Source organism: Corapipo altera, unplaced genomic scaffold (genome assembly GCF_003945725.1).
Source record: "Corapipo altera isolate COAL_440 unplaced genomic scaffold, ASM394572v1 62, whole genome shotgun sequence".
In the NCBI taxonomy this organism is placed as follows: Eukaryota; Metazoa; Chordata; class Aves; order Passeriformes; family Pipridae; genus Corapipo; species Corapipo altera.
Window position 1 is genome coordinate 10,680,274 of NW_020884894.1, and position 18,713 is coordinate 10,698,986.

General features: G+C 46.4%; 1 protein-coding gene across 5 annotated transcripts in view; it reads right to left on the bottom strand.

Annotated features, from left to right (window-relative positions):
• PLEKHG4 (pleckstrin homology and RhoGEF domain containing G4) overlaps positions 1-18,713 on the bottom strand; it is an 83,463-nt gene that overhangs the window by 25,804 nt on the left and 38,946 nt on the right. For all 5 annotated transcript variants that reach the window (XM_027646516.1, XM_027646515.1, XM_027646519.1 and 2 more), the window contains exons 9-13: positions 16,616-16,714; positions 15,509-15,657; positions 3,157-3,295; positions 721-843; positions 12-203 (exon numbers count right to left, since the gene is read on the bottom strand). In XM_027646516.1, coding sequence (XP_027502317.1) covers positions 12-203; positions 721-843; positions 3,157-3,295; positions 15,509-15,657; positions 16,616-16,714 — 702 coding nt within the window. The remainder of the gene's footprint in view (positions 1-11; positions 204-720; positions 844-3,156; positions 3,296-15,508; positions 15,658-16,615; positions 16,715-18,713) is intronic.

Consider the following 18,713-nt stretch of genomic DNA (forward strand, 5'->3'; position numbering starts at 1 on the left):
CCTTGTCTTACCTTGTCAAAGAATTCATACAGCCTGACTGTTTCACAGATTCGGTGCCTGGTTTCATCCAGCTCAGTGCAGAACTCCTCCAGCTGATCTCTGTAGGTCTGCAGCTTTACCCTGTAAGAATGCACATCCACAGAGGAAAAGTCTTCCCATCGATCCATCTTCTTTAATGCTTCCTGTCCCCTTTTGCAGTATTCCTGAAAACAAAATCGGATTGCATGTGAGGACTGAGACCCGACATGGACAGCAGGTAGTCTTCAAGGTCATTAACAACTAGGGCTAATTAGATGGGGTTTTAAAGTTCAAATCACATGAGCAGGGGTGTCTTAGTTTACAGCAGAATTCTGGAGCCCTGATCTCTTATGAGTTACACCAGTCACAGAGCAGCTCGTAAAGGCCTACACAGCAAGGGCCATGGGTCAATTAGGATCAAAAAAGGCCGTGTTACAAGCACATCAAAGGAGTAACCAAAAAAATCCATCTTCCATCCCACTAGTTATTTTCCCCAAGACTGGCAAATGCCATCTACTAAGGTGTTGAGCTGGTGGCTTTTCCTCCAAGAGGAGAGCAGGGATGCTGGGTAGTGTGAAGGAATGACACACACCTTGGTGATGATCCCTCTTAGCATCGTGGGTTTGGCTGAGCATGTACAAGACACACGTGTTACCAACTCAGACACTGGAGAATATATTTTTCCAATCAGACAACACTTACACTGGCAACAAGATCAAACTCCTTGAACTGCTTTTGCGCTTGAAGCAGCATCTCCAAAGAATCATCCAGGTTGACAGTTTCCTTTAGCCCTTTTCTGCCAACATTCTCAATCCAACTGCTGACCTAGGAGAAAAGGGATAAGCCCCATTATTAGTCACCCTGTGCTACTCACCAGTGTAGGCCTTTATGTGGAAAGAGCAAGGAACTGCTCTCATAAGACTGGTCATCTCATTACTGGAAAGAATGTGTGTGTAGACTGCTCCCCCCATCCAAGCCTTTCAGTCTGAGCCTCCTGCTAGGAGTTTTTCCACTTCAGGTTACAGAGTAATTGCAAAGCTCTGCTGTTGCTCACTAGCCTCAGGCATAAACAGGGCAAGCAGCTGCTTGGGCTCTGTTTCGGGTGAGCCATGGTCTAATGTGAGCTCTGAACCTGCAGACTGGCCCGACATTCCTATTATTGTTACCCCCAACTGGGATCAAATCTCCCTGCTGCCAGATTTCCTACATCACTTCCTTTCTCTGACTGGCAGCACATGAACTACGTCACTGTGAGGGTACTGATGGATTCTCCCCATCTGCAGTGTTCCACAGTTCTCTGGGGCTCTCAGATACTGGTTTTCTGAGGGCAGTTCTCCACAAAACCAAGCAGCAACTGCAGGTTCCTCGATGGAGTGTGGCCACTGCTGCACTTATCAGCCTATATCCTCAAACAGGGGTAGAGGACTGACTAACAAGACCCTCCTAAAAGCAAAGCAGTCCCAGGAGGCCAGGCAGGATAACACAGCATCTCCATCATCAGTGGGTTTTAAAAACAGGCTGGTAAACTTGTCTGCAATGCTCCAGGCATAGCTGCACCTGGGGGAAGGGACAGACTAAGCGTTTCCTAACGCCCACTAAGTGTTTCCTAACGCCCAAGTATCCTGTTCTCCTGTATCATCTAAATCCATACCCCAACTCAACTGCACAGTCCAGGACAAACTCCTAGTCTTGTACCCACAGAACAAGCCCACTGGGGTGGGTTCTCAGTACTGCAGAGAGACACTGCTGCTGCCTAGAGGTCCCAGGCAGGCTTAAAAGTGGGAGCAGCTGCTGCCATCATTAGTGATCTGCAAGAAAAGTAAGCTGGGAACAGTCAGTGTTACTCAACTGAATAAAAAAAAAAGTTCAACTTAAAGCAGGGACAGGTTGCAGAGCCTGCCTTTGTGCCTTTTTTACATTTCTGCCTGGTATTAGGAACCTATATGGTTCTAAGAGAGTCTCTACCAGGTTCTTGCATCACACTTCTTGTCCTGAGCACACACTGCATGGTGCCCGAGTGTCTGCCTCCAAATGGGAAGTCATTAAAACTGGATCCACCTCGGCCTGTGAAAACAACAGGTAGGCTACAGGCTCCTTTGCAAATCCAGTTCCCTCCAGAGGAGAGGAGCCCAGAATCCCAGAAGAGCAATGGTGAAACGGGTCCTAATACTGATTTTTAAGGACACGTGAACCTTCTCAATGTTGATAAGCTCCAGCACAGGAAATGGTGTGATTCCATAATCTCATGGTTGATTTCAGGCTTAAGGATCTGCAACACTGAAAGACTGATCAGCTCTTGTAGGACACTCAGACCTGGGCTACTCTATGACTTTTTAAGGTTCTCTATCTACATGGTTTCAGAGGTCTTTCTGAAAGCCAGTGCCTGTTTGCTTCAGTTATGCCATGGTTGTAAAGAGCTTCAGCAAGCACCATATGAAGGGAGGTTGAAGGTCTCACAGCAGTGCAGGGGGGGTTGAGCACAGCTCCTGGGCTAAGGACAAGAGGTTGTTTCCTGCCTGGAGACTGTACACAGGGCTGCACCCAAAGGCAAACCAATCTGCCTGTGGCTACACCCAGAGGGGAAGGAGTGTGCCTGGGCTTATCAGGTATCAGGGACCTGAGCACAGCACAGGAATCTAAACAACAGAGTGCACTGCAGGGATGGGCAGCTAGTGTGGGGCACGCTCATTCAGCAAACCCTGCAGGACATATGGCCCAGAGGGGACACACAGGCTTAGCATCAGCTTGCTGTCATCGCTCTGCTGCTTCTCAAGGTGAAGCATGAAGAATGGCTCACCAACAGTCTTGCTGGCAGGGTCAAAAAAAGGCACCCACCAGTATGTGGTGCTTACTTACGAGCCACCTCACAGATGTTTATGGGGTTTGACTGGTCCGCACCTAGAGAGAAGCCAGGAGACTTTTACCTGGTATCAGGAGATACCAGGCAGAACAGTGGGTTCGTTCTCAGCACATCTGAAAACTCTATCCCAAATTCTTATGTTCAGTTGTTCTTTTTAAGCATCTCCAGGCACCACTGTACACCTCCACACAAGGGACCAACAGCTCCAGTTCCTGCTGTGGGACACAGTGTTGAAGGGCAGCAGCAGGCAGCCACTGGAACGGACAGGCAGGCCTTACCTCCTTAAAACACTCTTCCACTTTCTCAAACTCCATCACCAGCTCCAGTTCCTGGATGCGCTTGTTTGACAACATCACCAGTCGGTGAACACCCTCATCAACTCGATTATAGAGCACGCTGGCAGCATCCAGGGCATCTCTGGAAGGGGACACAAGTCTGGTCAGGGGTTTTGCATTAGGTCCTTCCCCCAGCACTTCATGCAAACATGACCTGGCTAACAGCAGTGCTGCACTCATCCTCCCCATGGGACCCACAGTGGCCATCTCCATATGGAGAACAGAGGAGAATATTGCTGCTCCTTGCACATTGCTGTGATTCAACACTCTGATCCCAATGCAGACAACCTGGCAGGAAGGACTAGAGCATCTCCTCCCAGCCAGGCTCCTTGCAAAATTTACCATACTTGCCACACTTTTCAGCTTTTCATAAACACGGATTATTTGCATCAATGGGCTTTCACAAAACATAGGGTCAGGCAGTCTCAGCGTCTAAAACCACCATTTGAATTTAATTAAAATAAGTAAATAAGCAATCACTAGTAAGCAAATCTTTCCCGAGTGACAACAACAATATAAAGCGCCCAATGCCCCACTCACTCTCAGGATTTCCACCAGCCAAACAAAAAGGCAAAGTGTCCAACAGCCCCGCTGCAAAGAGAAATGGGATTTGATGATGCTGTGGTGGAGAGATTCACAGCCTGAGCTCCCTTGTCTTCCCCAGGCAGCCGTGCTGACCAAAGCCCAGCAGGCAACAGCAGGCAGCACTGTCCCTGCTGGGCTGCCCACAGCAGGGTTCACACCCCCCGTGCAGTGCACAGGCAGGGATGGAGGGGTCAGGGAGAGCCCAGTGCCCTCAGATGCTGGAGCCAGGGACCTGGCACATCCTGGTTAGCTGATGAATGTTAGCAAGTTCCACTTACATGTGTGCAACACCTCTCCAGCACAGGCTTGGGTGAATTACAGATGGGATCCAGGAGACAGAAGAGCATTCAAGCTGATTCTTCTGCTTCAAGATTTCCCCCCTTTTACAATTATGGGCTCAACAGGCACCTACAACAAAACACTACAGCCTCCTTCAGCTGTGCTCTACACCAGCACATTCAGCTGCCTGCTCATCTCCTGCACTTACCCTAAGCTTTCACTCTGCAATTGCCTTACAACCTTCTGACTTATGAGAGCACAGCTTATTTATCATATTATTAAAATTATCTAAAGCCCTTGCAATACTGGTAGCTAATACTGCTAATGGAAATTAATTCAAAGCAATTCAACATACATATTTATTTCTGTCTTGGGTTACAGGCAATCTTGAACCTATGAAAGGCAACTGAACACGAGCATTTAGTGGCAGACATCCTGTAGTTTTTATTTGTAGTATTTAATTGACACAAGGTAGCGCAATAGGTCTGGACAACTAGCTCTGCATAGCAGAAATCCACTCTATTTTTCCATTCAGAATTCCACCCAGTGTGCAACAGCCAAATTCTCAAACCTCAGGCTCCTGGATACTTTTGTTTTTCCTCTTTGAAATGCCATTAGACTGAATGAATTCCTCCAAAGCGCAGCCAAAAATACCCGAATTGTTTCTGGACTAAGATCAGTGCTACTGCAGTGCAGAGCAGACAGGTTCTCTACAGAGAATCCACAGGCTTCAATGGAAAGATCCTCTCTGTAACGCTGCTCCCACATTTCCTGAAACCACCATAAACAAACAGTGATGATATGAGCCTTCTGTTTCGTAATCCTTTCCTAGGGATGGACCCAGATCCAACCCAGGGGACTCGCAGCAGCAGAGCCACAACCATTGTCCAAGCTGAGCTCTGGAAAGTGTGTTTACAGAGCAGGTTGTGGAGGCCAGTTCCCGTCAGCAGCAGTGACACAACTGGGACAGCTAATGAGAAACAGCTTGGGAGATGGCTGGAAGTTAAATTTGGCAACACCATTAACACTGCTGGGTTTTGTGCAGCAGAGTGTAGCTGTCAGGTCCCAGTTTCTGAGTAAGGCTCCAGCACACTGATGGCCAGACAGGCAGACTCCCTTCGGCCTTACTCCCACGAGGCTGAATTCCCTGCTGGCATGAATGCTCTCATCCACTCAGGAAAATACATGGATACAGTAAATGCTCTTCCTCCCATAGGCACAGACAAGCAAGCACCTATAACTTTAGGCATTCTGGGCTGTTACATGCAAACGTTTGCAATTATCCTCTCACGAGGCAAAGTGTTTTTCAAACCTTTCTCTGAGCTTCCATGGAAATCACTCTGGTGTTGATGGTACTTCTTTGATGTTGCTCATCAGCAAGCTAGACTGACCTGCTAGACCTTTCTGTAATGGGAGTCCTTCTGTCCACCCAAGCCCATGACCAAACGAGGACGTGTGGCTTCAGCACTCAGCGAGGTATCGCCGGATGGTAACTTATGGTGCAGGGACTCGAGACAAGAGTTCCCAGCTCTAACACTGGCTGACCCAGCACAGAGTGTGATCTGATATAGGGGAAGGGAGCCAGGGATTCCCACTCCACCCCTTTCCATGCCTGATGGAGGAAACAAACCCCCAGCTGCCTTAAATACGAGTAGTTTTCCTTGACAGGAGTTAGTCACAACCTCGGCTCCAAGGCCCTAACAAATACTACAGATTCTCACACAGCAGAGAGCACATTTCCTAAAGTCACAAAACATCAGCTTTCCTGAAGACAACTCTATATGGGGAAAAAAAAATCACCCTCAAGGTAGAGGGATAGGAAGCAATTATATGAAAAAAAAAAAAACAACAAAAAACCCCCACATATTTCAAGTATTTTTTTTTTATAAACAGATATAGGCCTGCCACAAGGTCACTGTGTAAAGAGGTGAATTTACTGAGCCATTGTGGACAAGACTGGTCCCTTGGAGCACACTTGAGATCAGTATTGGCCTTATGTCCAGCAAATCCCATCAGGGAAAGTCAGGTTCAAAACTGCAGCAATAAAATACTCCCACTGGCCCACCCACCAAGCACTTCAGGAGAAGGGGCTGGAGTGAACTTCTCGGTGCTGAGCTGAACGACTGAGAAAAATCCAAAGAGCACTCTTCTGGCCTTCCACAGAAGGAATCATCCCATATTACTGGAAACACAGGAAAAATAAAGAGCCAGACCCTGAAGATCTCAGTACAACCAAGTCTTCCGTGCCTTTGCAGCAGAGGGGAGGGAGCTCCAGTTCAGAAGTGAGCACTCAGCCCTTTGCCCCATGGGATGTAATCCTTGTCTGGGCAAATATCCCAGCAGTGACAGATCTACACATCTACACACACTCAGTCATCTGCCCTCTAGCTCAGCTGATTCAATGGTACCAAGTGACATCCTGATGCAGAACACACACAGAGAAAACTTTTGCTTTACTAATCCATCTCAAACTTACCTGGAGTCAGTCTAGGATGCCTTTGGGAGTTTATACTGTAAGCAGGGAGTGGGCAGAGAATTCATTTCAGAAGAGGGTTGGAAATTAGCTCTTGCTTTTATCTGTAAGTTGGGCTGTTTAGGTGTATGTATAATCAAAATCCCTTACTCCTGTCAATTAACTGATTTTGTTCTCTGTTCTCTCGCAGCAGGCTATTGATACCCTCATCAGGCACAACCCAACACTTAAAGGCTGCCCCTTTTCATGGGCCTGCCAACGGTTTCCTGAGTGACTGCACACAAGACACACAGAAATAAATGTTTTCAAACAGCTCCTCTGGGCTCAGAGCCCCAGAGGGACTTCAGGTGTGGCCTTACACCACTCCTCCTCCTCCTCTTTGAGTTCCTTCAGCATCCCAGCACCTCAGTCCTTTGTTTCAAGGACCAGCCACGCTGTTTTCACACGTTCTGCCTCACTTGGCAGGCATTCATTAAAACCTCAATGTCTAGTTGTTGGTCTTCTGTTGCATCTCCAAGGTAACTCCATTCATATGTTGTCAGTCCCCTGACAGTTCACTTTTACCAGCCCAACAGGCTCTCTGAGCAACATCCATCTTTTACTCTCTTACACAGAGGAAAATATAAGCCTTTCCACCCTGTAGTATAAAGTAGGTAGGCAAACTGAGCCAAACAAAGACGTCGCTCCCAGTCCATGGGAAAGTTTGTTTTTTCGATTCACTTGGGCACTTCCAGTGCTCACAGACAGCATCCATTGGGCATTAGGCATGTTCTCCCAAACCTCTCCACATCTGTTTATCCATTTGCTGATCTAGATCTTAAAAACTTCCTAAATGATTTCCAGTATACTAGTAAACTCCACTGTATCCTGCAACAGAGAGTTTCACGGGGAAAAATAACACTTTGCACAAATATCTGTTTCTTTTTCAGAGTCAGACTCGGGAGTTTTTCATTCCTGTCCATCACTGCCTTCAAGGCAGCTTGGAGTAAACAAACCAAATACTGAAAATTTGGTTGAAGAAGAAAAAAAGTGACTTCCATCCTGCCACACAAAGGAAACACCTGGTTGTTAAGAACCTTAAAGATATTTTAATAGTGGCCTGTGCAACTCTGAGGACGAAAGGCAGAGCTGTTTGAAGTCAGTGGAAAGTCTCGTCTAAGCTCAGATTTGAGTGGAAGCACTGCAATTTCCCTGCACATGGGAGTGTGGTAATAAGAGTCTTTCGCTACATTCTTCCATGGTCAAATCATCAAAAGTAATTTTGCAATAGTGCAGAGTCAATATAATTTATAGCAAAAAGGAGTAGCTTGATGTCAGTTTATGTTTCCCCAAATCCTGTTTTCATTGGGCAATTATCGTTTCAGTGGAAAAGGTTCCAAACATCTTCAGTTTTCTGGAGAAGTGCCAAGCTGTTGTATAATGGTAGGGTAATTTTAAACCTATAATTTAGAAAGGCCATTTCTGTCTGAATCCATTCTTCAAAGAGGCCAGCTTTGGAGAGTTACATTTTATTTTTCAAAGCAAAATACCTGTTTTGTTTTCAAAAAATAGATGCCACAAAAGAGTCACAAAAGCAGGTGCTGCATGAGCCACATGTGCTGATGCCAGAGACACACAAAGAGGAGATGGCAGGGAGGGGAGCAGCAGAGCCATTACTGTTCTGCACTTCCCACCCCTTCAAGAACTGCCCTAACCAACAGCAAGAACTACAGATCTAACAAGAGGGGTCATCCTCTAACCAGCCCTGGTCAATTTTAGAATTGCAAAAATTCACAAATGGAAGGAAATGCTACATTTGATGGGGTTTAGGCAAGTACAGAGCAGCTAACCTGCCCTGGAAAAATCATATATCCCTAATCATTCTGTAATTTAGAAGCAGCACAATCAGATGTTACATCAGCTTCATCTAGTCTTCCACTCCTGGTGCTGAACTTCCCTTGTGGATGTCTGTACAGGTGTTAGCAGAAAATCAACAGGACCTGGCAAGTAGGAGGTTCAAAGGACGGATTAGTCCAAGGACATCACCCAGATCACACGTGCTGATACCTTGGCTACAAACCACTTAAACATCCTGAGCAATCCTTCAGGAAGAAATCTTTCCAGCTTTTGCAGGGACAGTCCTGTGTGCCTGAGGGCTGCTTTGCAGGAAGAGAAATGCATTAGAGCCATTGTTGGTCATTAAATCCTTTTGGTAGCAACCTACACAAGTACTGTATTTGTAACAATCCCATAAAAAGAGGTCAACCTCAAATGCACAGTCCCACTTTTCAAGCCAAGACCTTCACGTGCATCTGAGGTTAAAATTCAAACTGGCCTTGGTGAAGCTAAAGCAGATATTGATAAATAAACTAATAATCCTCTGCAGCACACAAATAACCATGGTGGTTTCAATTACCAAGTAAAAGTATTTGAGGAACTGGGTACAGTTTTCGGAACCCTAAAGTGTCCTTAGAAAGGCACAGGGGTCAAACACCAAGTTTGGGGTTGCCTGTGGGATTCCTGTTCCCTTTGAGGATGGGAATGGTGGATCTAGCTGAGACCACAGACCTGGCTGAATCCCTCCTCACTAGGTTACCTGACAAGCACATGCACTGGGAGCAACTCATCCAATTAATACCATGCACCACAGACCATAATTGCTGAGAGAATTCTCTTTTGTTTGTTTAAACATATTTTTAGCAGAAACATACTGAGAAATCCCTTTAAAAGCCAAGGGATCAATGCACACAGTTAAACAAGTGTCCAAGTGTGGTCCCAAGCAGTGACCTTTGATTCTTTTTGCAGCCTGGCTTGCATTCAGTTACAATAAAACCATGTTCAGATTCTGGTTGATTTTAAATCCCAGTAAGAGCCATAAAACTGACTGGAAAAAAAAACACTGTAAGAAATCTCAAACCAACAAGTAGCCTGGGTAGGGGGAAAGCTCACTCTGCAGTGGAGCCTGAGATAAGATGTGCAAACACCATCCTGGGAACACCAAGCATCAAGCTGAGGTTTTCTATCAGCTGTAAACAGTTTCTACCTCCAAACCTTCTTTCATGTACATTAACCTATTCCTGTTTATGTTTCATATCGAGGTTCAACAAAAGTCTAATGGTTGTGAGCCTGGGAGTTGGGGCTCCCAGGCTTTCAGGGCGTCCAGCTCAAACATACACACACTGTCATTTAAAAACCACATACCTATTTCCCTGATACATCCTCATTTTTCCCACTTCCCATGTTATAATAGCAGGGACTGTGCTATTAACCACCTCCAGCAACCAAAGCATCTATCCCAATGTAGCCATATAAAAAAATGGTACTTGTGGGATGGTCTGGGCTGAGGCAGGAATGTCAGGCGGTTCAGCTAACATCCTATACTGGAAAGTTTTTGCAAGTTTTTCCATAATATTTTTAAACAGATAAAACACAGTGTGTCATTAATTACCTAATGCCCTGTTGGCATGACAAATATTGCAAACAAAACCAAGTAAAACTGGAGTCTTCTGGGTAAATTCTCACTGAATCCAAGATGATTTAGGACATAAAACAGCAGAAAATAAACAACAGAAAGGGAGCTGAGGGGAATCATCTCATAAAAAGCCTAAAAGAACAATGAAAACTTACCTAGATAGAATTCTGCAATCTTTTACCTTTCTGCAAATGCCACAACTGACTCCACACAGCACTTCATGCACTCAAAAGGACAACAGCTCCAGCTCCACACTCCTTTATGTGAGGAGTAAGTGCTTTAATGCGAGGGTAAGTGCTTTTTACCAGGCTAAAACCACCAGGCAAACAGAGGGAACAGGTTAGACCATAACCAGGATGAATACCAAGCAGCACGGTATGTGTTTGGGTCGAAATGTCGCCCTGTGCTCCTCCCTCCACCTGACACAAACAAATAAAGCCATGGACAAGCACTGCCACCCCTGCTGAGCCAAGGGTTAGTGCTCGTCAGCACCTTCTGTGTCACCAGCAACAGCGCAGAGGCGTCTCAGGGCAGAGAGCTGCCAACCTCTGAGGACAGAATTTAAGCACCTTGTTTTTCATCTCACTTCAAAGGTATCCTGAGAGATCGTCCCACGATGAAGGTTTCAGGATTCGGTCCATGGGAGGAACATGTGAAGGACCTACCAGTGCAAGGTGCCTCTTGCAGACCATGGCAGGAGTGGCAGCATGAGAGGCTCCCAAAGCTCCCAGAGAGGCTGGAAGATGATCAAGTACTGCTTAAGGGAACCAAGAAACTGGCATCAATGAGAATGACACAAGCACCACCATCTCCTGAAGCCCATACAAGCACACAGAGACACAGCAGACACACATCTCTGAAGAAGAAGAAAGGGGATGGCAGAAGACAATGATGCCTCCAGGGAGGATTTCCCAGTGTAAGCTGCCTGGCTGTGACCACCAGCCTATGGCACCAGCTGCCAGCTTGGAGGTGCACACATTGTACCTTCCAAAACAAGAATCCCAGTCTGCCCAGACCGGGACTCACACACCAGACACCTTTAACTTTGCTCCCAACTTATCCCATATTTCGGATGATCAGCTTAGTCTCTTCTTTCTCCACCCCAGGCAGACAGAACTTCAGATGGTGCTGTGCAGTTACTTGGCAAGGGGCAGAGAGCCTGCACATTATCCAGGTTTACTTCCACCAAAGGGAGCTCATACACCACTCTGCAGAGCAATATGTGCCAGCCTTGTAGCATCCAAGGAGTTGCTACTAGCAGGAGTCTTGCTGAAGACCCACAAACATGAGCTGTGCAACATCACACAGCTATAACCCACTGCATCACAAACTGGTCACAGCTTCAAGCACATCCAGTGTCTCAACAGTATCTGTGGAAGGCAGGCACAAGAACTGTGCTGTAAGATCATCCTCTTTGTTGCTGTAATTGAGTCAGGTCCAGCATCAGGAACCTGGCAGCTGCTGCTCAGGAAGTCTGCTCTGTGCTGTCCATTACCTCTGCTCAGATCCCCACCCAGGGCTTCCAACCGGATCACCAAGCCACACTAAAAATAGCCAGCTCACAAAACCAGCTCTTGCCTCTCACCACTCCACCCTCAAAGTACAGACACTAACTATACTGCAAACAAAGGAGAATTCACTCCTCCATCTATTTATAAGCTGCTTATTCACAGCTTGCAAGCACAGATTCTTTTTAGATGAGGAGTTTGGGGGAAGAGGTTATGCTTTTTCTGGTTCCATGCTGCACAGAGCCAAGCACTCAACGTGGTCATTCCTTCACCAGCTGAGGTTTTTCTCTTTCTTTCAGCTCTCACCTCCAGCCTTGGGGATATCTTGTCCATCACCATGCAGAGCATGATGCAATCCCACTCCCATGCCACAGTGAGAACATGGGTTCTCTGGGAGAGCCAGGCATGTGGCAGGTGTATCCTGGTTTAACTAGCATAAACCATCATTGCATTAATATAAAATGTTTATTCCTTCTTTACTCCACCTGTGACTCACAGCGTATCTGCAGGACGAAAGGCACCACTGGACACTTTGTCTGGGCACACATTCCCAGCTCTTGGCTACGCTGGAAGATCAGCAATAATGAGAACAACAGTGGAAAATGTCTGGCTAAAGACTAGGTCAAAAGTCTCCTTGCCTTGCTGCCCAGCCCCACATGGCTGCCTCACTTTAGCAAGAGCTCCCACGGCTGCTGCCTGACTTCTGGCAGCTTCTCTGATACCTCCATCGTAAGACATAAGTCTTCTAAATCCACCACAAAAGCAGCAGTGCATTAGTCCACCTTCCACAGCTGGGTCAGTGAGTTGCCTGCAAGCTACAGGTTAGTTGATCACTACACTAGACAGCCAGAAGCCAAAGCTACACCTGCTAACCAACTCTATGCTCCTTATTAAAAAGACAGTGGTAGTCAAAAATTTCCTGTTTGCAAGTGCAAATAGAAGTATTAACAGCACTGAAGTGATGGAGGTCTCCATGGCATTTGTCCACACTCACCAACAGGAACTTCAGCTAGGCTAACAGCTCTGCACTGCAATCCCCAGAGGGACTGGGGCAGCAAAACCTCTATGGGTTCAGCCAACAAACCTGGAGGAGCCTTCAGCACAGCAGATGGTGTGAAGGTAAATGTGCTGGCTCTAAATCCAACCAGCTCCACCACAGCGAAGAAGTGGCAATGCCACCTCCAAGGCGGCCAGTCTGTGCTGAAGCTGTCACTGCAGCACTTAAAGAGGCACCACAAAGACACTGGCTCATCAGTGCCACACTCACACCAACTCCAGGCCAAACTCCCACTCCTGGAGGCAGGAGAGCAGAGAGGGACCATCTGAGCACACCACGCCCCCTGAGCCAACTCTCTGCTACGAGCTGCCTGCAGGATGTGTATTCTGGTGACTGAGCTCCTCCTTGCTAAGCTGGGAAAAGGCAGAGATCCAGAAAAACTGCTTGGAGAAGTCTCTTTCCCTTTGTGGATAAGCAGCTGGATGGGCAAGGCTGTATTTTACAGTGGTACTTGGCGGAGAAAGAAGTAAGAAGACTCACATTGTGAGCTGACCAAGAGTTGAGGAACTTGTCAAAGCCACTGCTCTGGTGCTACAATTTTACCTTTAGTTCTCCACTTCTGGATGGCCTATTTTAATTAAGTGGAGGCAAGAGTCCAGAAAATTGCTCTTAAAATTGTTTCCTCTATTTATATGTCATTCTCTCACATTTGGACAGTTACCTGTTCACAGCTGGCCTCAGCTTAGGACTAAGAAGTCCTGGCAGTCATGACTCCCTGTTTTATCAGACTTTTGCACCACAAGAGAGAATAAAGAACAATGGGACACGTGACAGAAACGAGAGCCAAAAGGTGGCTCAGAAGAGTAAAGCCATTTGACTTGCTTCCGTAAATAATTTGATTTCAAGTATTGGGAGAGTGGGTGTGGAATTAAGCTTTAAGAACTGGTCTAGATTTTACAATTCAAAGTTCAGAACAGCAGTACCACAGGCCCTGCTGAGTGCACACACAAAGTCCTGTTCCATTTCCACACACCACCAGTTAGAAATCAAACACTGGACCCACATACACATCAGTATCTTCTCCATGCCAGCTTAGTAGGCCAACTACAGTTTTGTCCCTACTCTGCTTTGATTATATCTGTTAAAGAAACCCTTGAAAATCATAACCAAAGGAGCCTTTATAGGGTTAGCAGAGCACAGAACCTTTAGTATCTGCATGCCAGATTGGAAAGAAGGAGCAAGTGCAGAGCCACAGAAGCCCCAAAACCAAAAGTGCCTTATACAGAGTTCTCTAGCCAAGTGATAGAGCTTTTTTCCCCATTTGAAAGTCTCCTGGAACAAGGAAGAGTGGATTTATTTAGTCCTCTGTCCCAAGTTAGATGAAAAGCAGGCATTTCCTCAATACTGTATGGATTTTAATTTCTACAACTACTCCACAGGCTAAAAGAGAACTAACTTTCTCCTGCTGTATTCATTTATGCTCCTCAGGCTGGAGAGAGCCACATATATGTGAGCCATGGCATGCAGTCTCCTCTCATACAGGCAGGCAATGAATATTTCTTGAATGAAGCAGAGAACATGCTACACAGCCTCAGCATGCACTCCAACACTGCACAATCAAAGAATTCTGTGTGTATCCCCCACCCCTGCCCTTGCTAAGGTAATCAAAGCAGTAAATTATCCTTAGGGGCTCTGCCAGATCAGGTTTCAAAGTTGATCATTTCCCTGCACAAGAACACAGGCTTAGCTTAAAACCAAAACAAAACATAAAACCCATGCATGTTCTCCCTAGTCTCCTAGGACTCTAAAGTTGCTGTGTGTTGCTTAAAATAAAATAAATAAAAAAACCTAAACAGAACACAAAAACTCACATTATTGTGCTTCTCATGTCATGTGAGAATGAAAAGACTGTACTGTACTAATTCAATCCAAAATTGCATCAAGATTACTTCACCAGTTCAGCAAGACAACTGTCTGCACAGCCTGCCAGAGCTGCTGACAGCAGTCACAGCAAGGAGGGCACAGAAATTGTTACACAGCCTGTCCCCACAGTCCCCTCTCAGCACCAAAATGTCAGCCCCCTTCTCCCAGTGAGGGTAGCAATTTGCACTGTCGCTCGCTGAATTTTCAAAGAGAGGCGCTTTTCTTTTCCCAGTGTTTGGGTGATAATACTCCATAACTATTTTGTTATCTTCTCTCCATTCCCTCCCTTCAAACCTCCCAGCTTGTGATGGCAACAGGGAGTTTGAGCAGAGCAGGGCTGCGGATGCACAGAGCCATTCCATCCTCGTCTGCACCCACATGCCAGGGCTTATCTCACACTGGGGCTGGAAGCTCCTGGGAGCAAAGGCTGCCTTTCTACCTTGTTGTTTGCACAGCACATAGCACAGAGGCCTTCACAGGCTGATAGGCTTCAGGTGTTTTAGCAGTACAAACAGGAGTTGTGCAATGCCCTGGGGATGTCAAACAGCTGGGCTCCCTCAGCCCCTGCTTCTCATACCAACCCTGCAAATGGGCAGCGACTATTTGTTTGTGCAAACCAGTACCAATGTGTGAGGAGATCAGAGCCTGCTGCAGCCAGAAAGCATTCCTCACAGTTAAGGTCCTTGGAAATCCCCTTGCATAAGGAGTGCCTTGGGAAATCACACAGTGATAATGCCCTGGACCTAAACATTCATCACTGGCATCACCAATTAAGGCTTGTGTTTCAGAGGTGCACAAAATATCCAGCTCTCTCTCCACTACAGAAGATAAGTCTGATTTGGCTTGAAAAAGGAAGTTTAACCATCTAAGTGAATCCACTCAGACTAGTTTATGGACTAGGGATAAAACAGCCAGGATAAAAGTAAACCTACATTTTTCACCTTTGCTGTTTTCAACATAATTCCTCACTACACAAAGCTGCTCTCTAGACTCCAGCAATGAAGGGGCATCTCGGGGAGATTCACAGTGCCTGCTTTTTACTCATCTCTATCTCCTCTTCTCCCACTCTGGAGGCTCACCTGTAGTCATGGGTGAGGGTGACACAAGACTCCTCCTTCCTCAGCCTGGCCAGGAGTGCTCCACCCTCCAGCTGCAGCCTGACCAGCCGTGTGTCTTCAAGAACGTTCTTCATCAACTGCCTGTAGGTCCTCAGCAGCACAGCTGCATCCTGGAGGGATCACAAGAGTGAGATGAGCACTTACTGCAACCTACGGGCAACGAGGGAACAGGCAAAAACCAGCACCCAACCCAAAACACACCCAAACCACATCTCACCTGGGCCCACCCTAGCAAAGGGGGAGGCTGGTTCCCACAGCTGTGTCTCTCAAGCCTGCCAAGTCCCAAGTGATAAACAGCACTCCTTACGCTCCCGATACTCTCCCCACCAGGCTAAAATTGTGACCCAATTCCCATCGTTGTTGTTCCATTCATTTGCTGAGCACAGAAGGAATTCAGCCTCATCTTCCACTCACAGCTAGCTCCTACTGTTCTGAGAGCCTAGACCTGCTTCAAGCCTTGGGACAAGATGGATGTAGTATGATATCTTCCCTTGATTTACTGCTGGGACCCTCAGTGCAGAACTGGCAGCAATGTCCTACCACGTCAGGGGTAGAGCAGCTTCTCAAGAAGGGGAAGAAAATGTTTGTGACAACACAGGCTTGGTGCTTGTACCTTCCCCCTCTTCCAGCCCACTTCCAGATTTCTGTTCTGGAAGCAGCAAAGTTGGAACCACACACAGAACTATGCTGTCATTCCTAACTTTATTCCAGGCCATTTGAACCGAGCTGGTGTGGCACAGCCTGAGGCAGCTGCTCTGCCCTGGGCACATCAAAGCTCGTGGCAGCTACAGAGCTGTGGAGCTGCTGAAAATGCACTCCCTCAACAACAAGCCCAGCTGGAGAGATCTCCTGGGTGACACTGAAGGATCAATGAGCCACTGAAGCTTCTACCACCTCATTTGGATCAGCTTCTACTAGTCCTGCTGTCCTACCAGCTCCTCAGTGACATGCAGCACTTGGAACATCCTGCTACTACAGCTTGCAAATTCAAAGCTACAGCTTTTCTGAGCTATCCTGCTCTCTTCTCTCTCAGGCCCACCTCTGATGACAGGTGAGGGACAGGCTTACCTCAGCTTTTTCTGGTAATTTTCCAGATTCCACTTTATGAATAGCTCCCTGAAGGAAGGCACAAGCACCCTGGCATCCTTGTAGCAAGTGTTCCAGCTTCTGTGAGAAGAAAGGACCAAGGCAGAGATTATTGTCTCACAGCTGACAGGAAAGGTGTGTTTTGAGCTTGCAGAGGGTTAAAGTACAAAAACCAAGAGAGAATCAAACACATTAACCCAAGGGTTCAATTATACCATCTGGTGAGGCTCAACCAGCAGAGAGAGGCCCATCACACTACCCCTAAGGCCTCTATGCAGACTTTATAAACTTGCATACTCGTGCTTGTATGGGCCATGCTTCACAGAAATCAGTCCACTTATGTCCCACATTCTTCTACTATTAGCATTTCTTGTAACTTCCCATGAAGATGAATCACTATGCATGAATTTTGGAGAAACAAAACATAAAACAAGTACTTGGAATTTTTCTACTTCAAATCATTCCTCTTCGCGTTAAAAGTAGTGTAAATTAAAGAACAGGAAACTGGAAAGCTTCCAAAATTAAGCACCTTAAGCTATGGACAAATCTGAAATCCTTCCTTTCTTTGAGTGGGGGGGGAAGGGGAGAGAAAAACAAACAAACAAAAAAAGACCAAACTTTTCATAAGAGTTCACGAGACATTATTTTTTAGACAAGTCGGAGACATGAAGCCTAATTGTCAGATGCCACCCTTTAGTGACTGGAATCAGAGCAGGGAGAAACAGCTATTCCAAAATAACCGTGCTCAAAACAAAACAAAAAGGCAGCTGTTTGGATCTGTACTGAACCGAACTCCCTCCTCCCTGGAGAGCTGGAACAGCCCCAGCAGTGACAGATCAGCAGGCAGGATGCAGGTGAGATCACTGAGACAGGAAATAAATGCTATTTGCCACATAGCTGCAGAGCTAAAGGAGTTGAGCACGTGGGTCATTATCACACACAGTACAGACAGGCAATCCATACAAACCAACTCCCATATTAACTCCCTTTGGTAACATTTTACATGTTAAGATGTAAGACACAAACAAGGAGTAGTTGATATCATGCTCCTTCCCTTAAGAATTACCCTCCTGCACACACAGAGCACCTCAGCTCTTGAGGTATTCTCAACTCTACCCAGAAAAAATTAACCCATAACCTCTTGCAAAGTTCCTCTGCTTCCTCACTGCCAAATAAACTTCAGCATCTCGAATTCAATCCCAGGCACCCAGATTAGGCTTCTGTACCTCTGCATCAGCACGGGTCCGTCCTAGTATTTTTAGATGAAAGTTTCAAAACTGGGTTCTAAAATGAGTTGGAAAAGATAAGTTAACATTTGCCACATGCCAAGGCTAACTGTTGAAGCCTCCTACCAGTGCCACAGTGGTTTTATCAATGACATCTTAATCTGTTTCTGCACTGTGCCATGCAGCACTCCGGGCAGCGAGGTCGGAGCCAAAAGACCACTGGATCCTCTGGAAGCTGAGGTGACAATCCTGTCATCCACCAGGGTGAGCAAGTCAAACTCACTGTGAAGACAGCCAGCTTGTGTGCAGATTTACAGAGATTTAATCCCGTCTAGTCTCAGCATGCCAAATAACTCCTAACTCTCAATACAGCTTTTAAAGGTTCAAACAGCACATGAGTCCACAGCACTCAGGCTCCCCCCACAGCACAGGCACACACAGAGCTGGGCACTGGTGCCACAGATGCAGATTTCTGGCAGTCTGCACGTACCCTGCTGCAGGGAAGTGAAAGATATTCCTAAAAGAATTCTGAACTGATTATCAGGAACTTCTAAGTCTCACTCCTGCAAGGACTGCAGTTTTCCTATGGGGCTCTTAGCTCGATCTGGGGAACTTGCTCCAAAACCAAAAAGACTTAACTATTTTTATTATGCTCAAATTCTTGATTGTTAGTTCAATGGAAACATGACACCAACATGTTCTCCTGAGATTAGTTTAAGAAATGTATGTTCTCAATCCTCTAACTGAAGAGCCACTCTGTATAAAACAAAACAGGATTCCATTTCAGATTTGACCATATCTTGAAGGGAAGGGAGAATTAATGCAGTTCAAGCAGATGAGGTGAAAACTAAAAT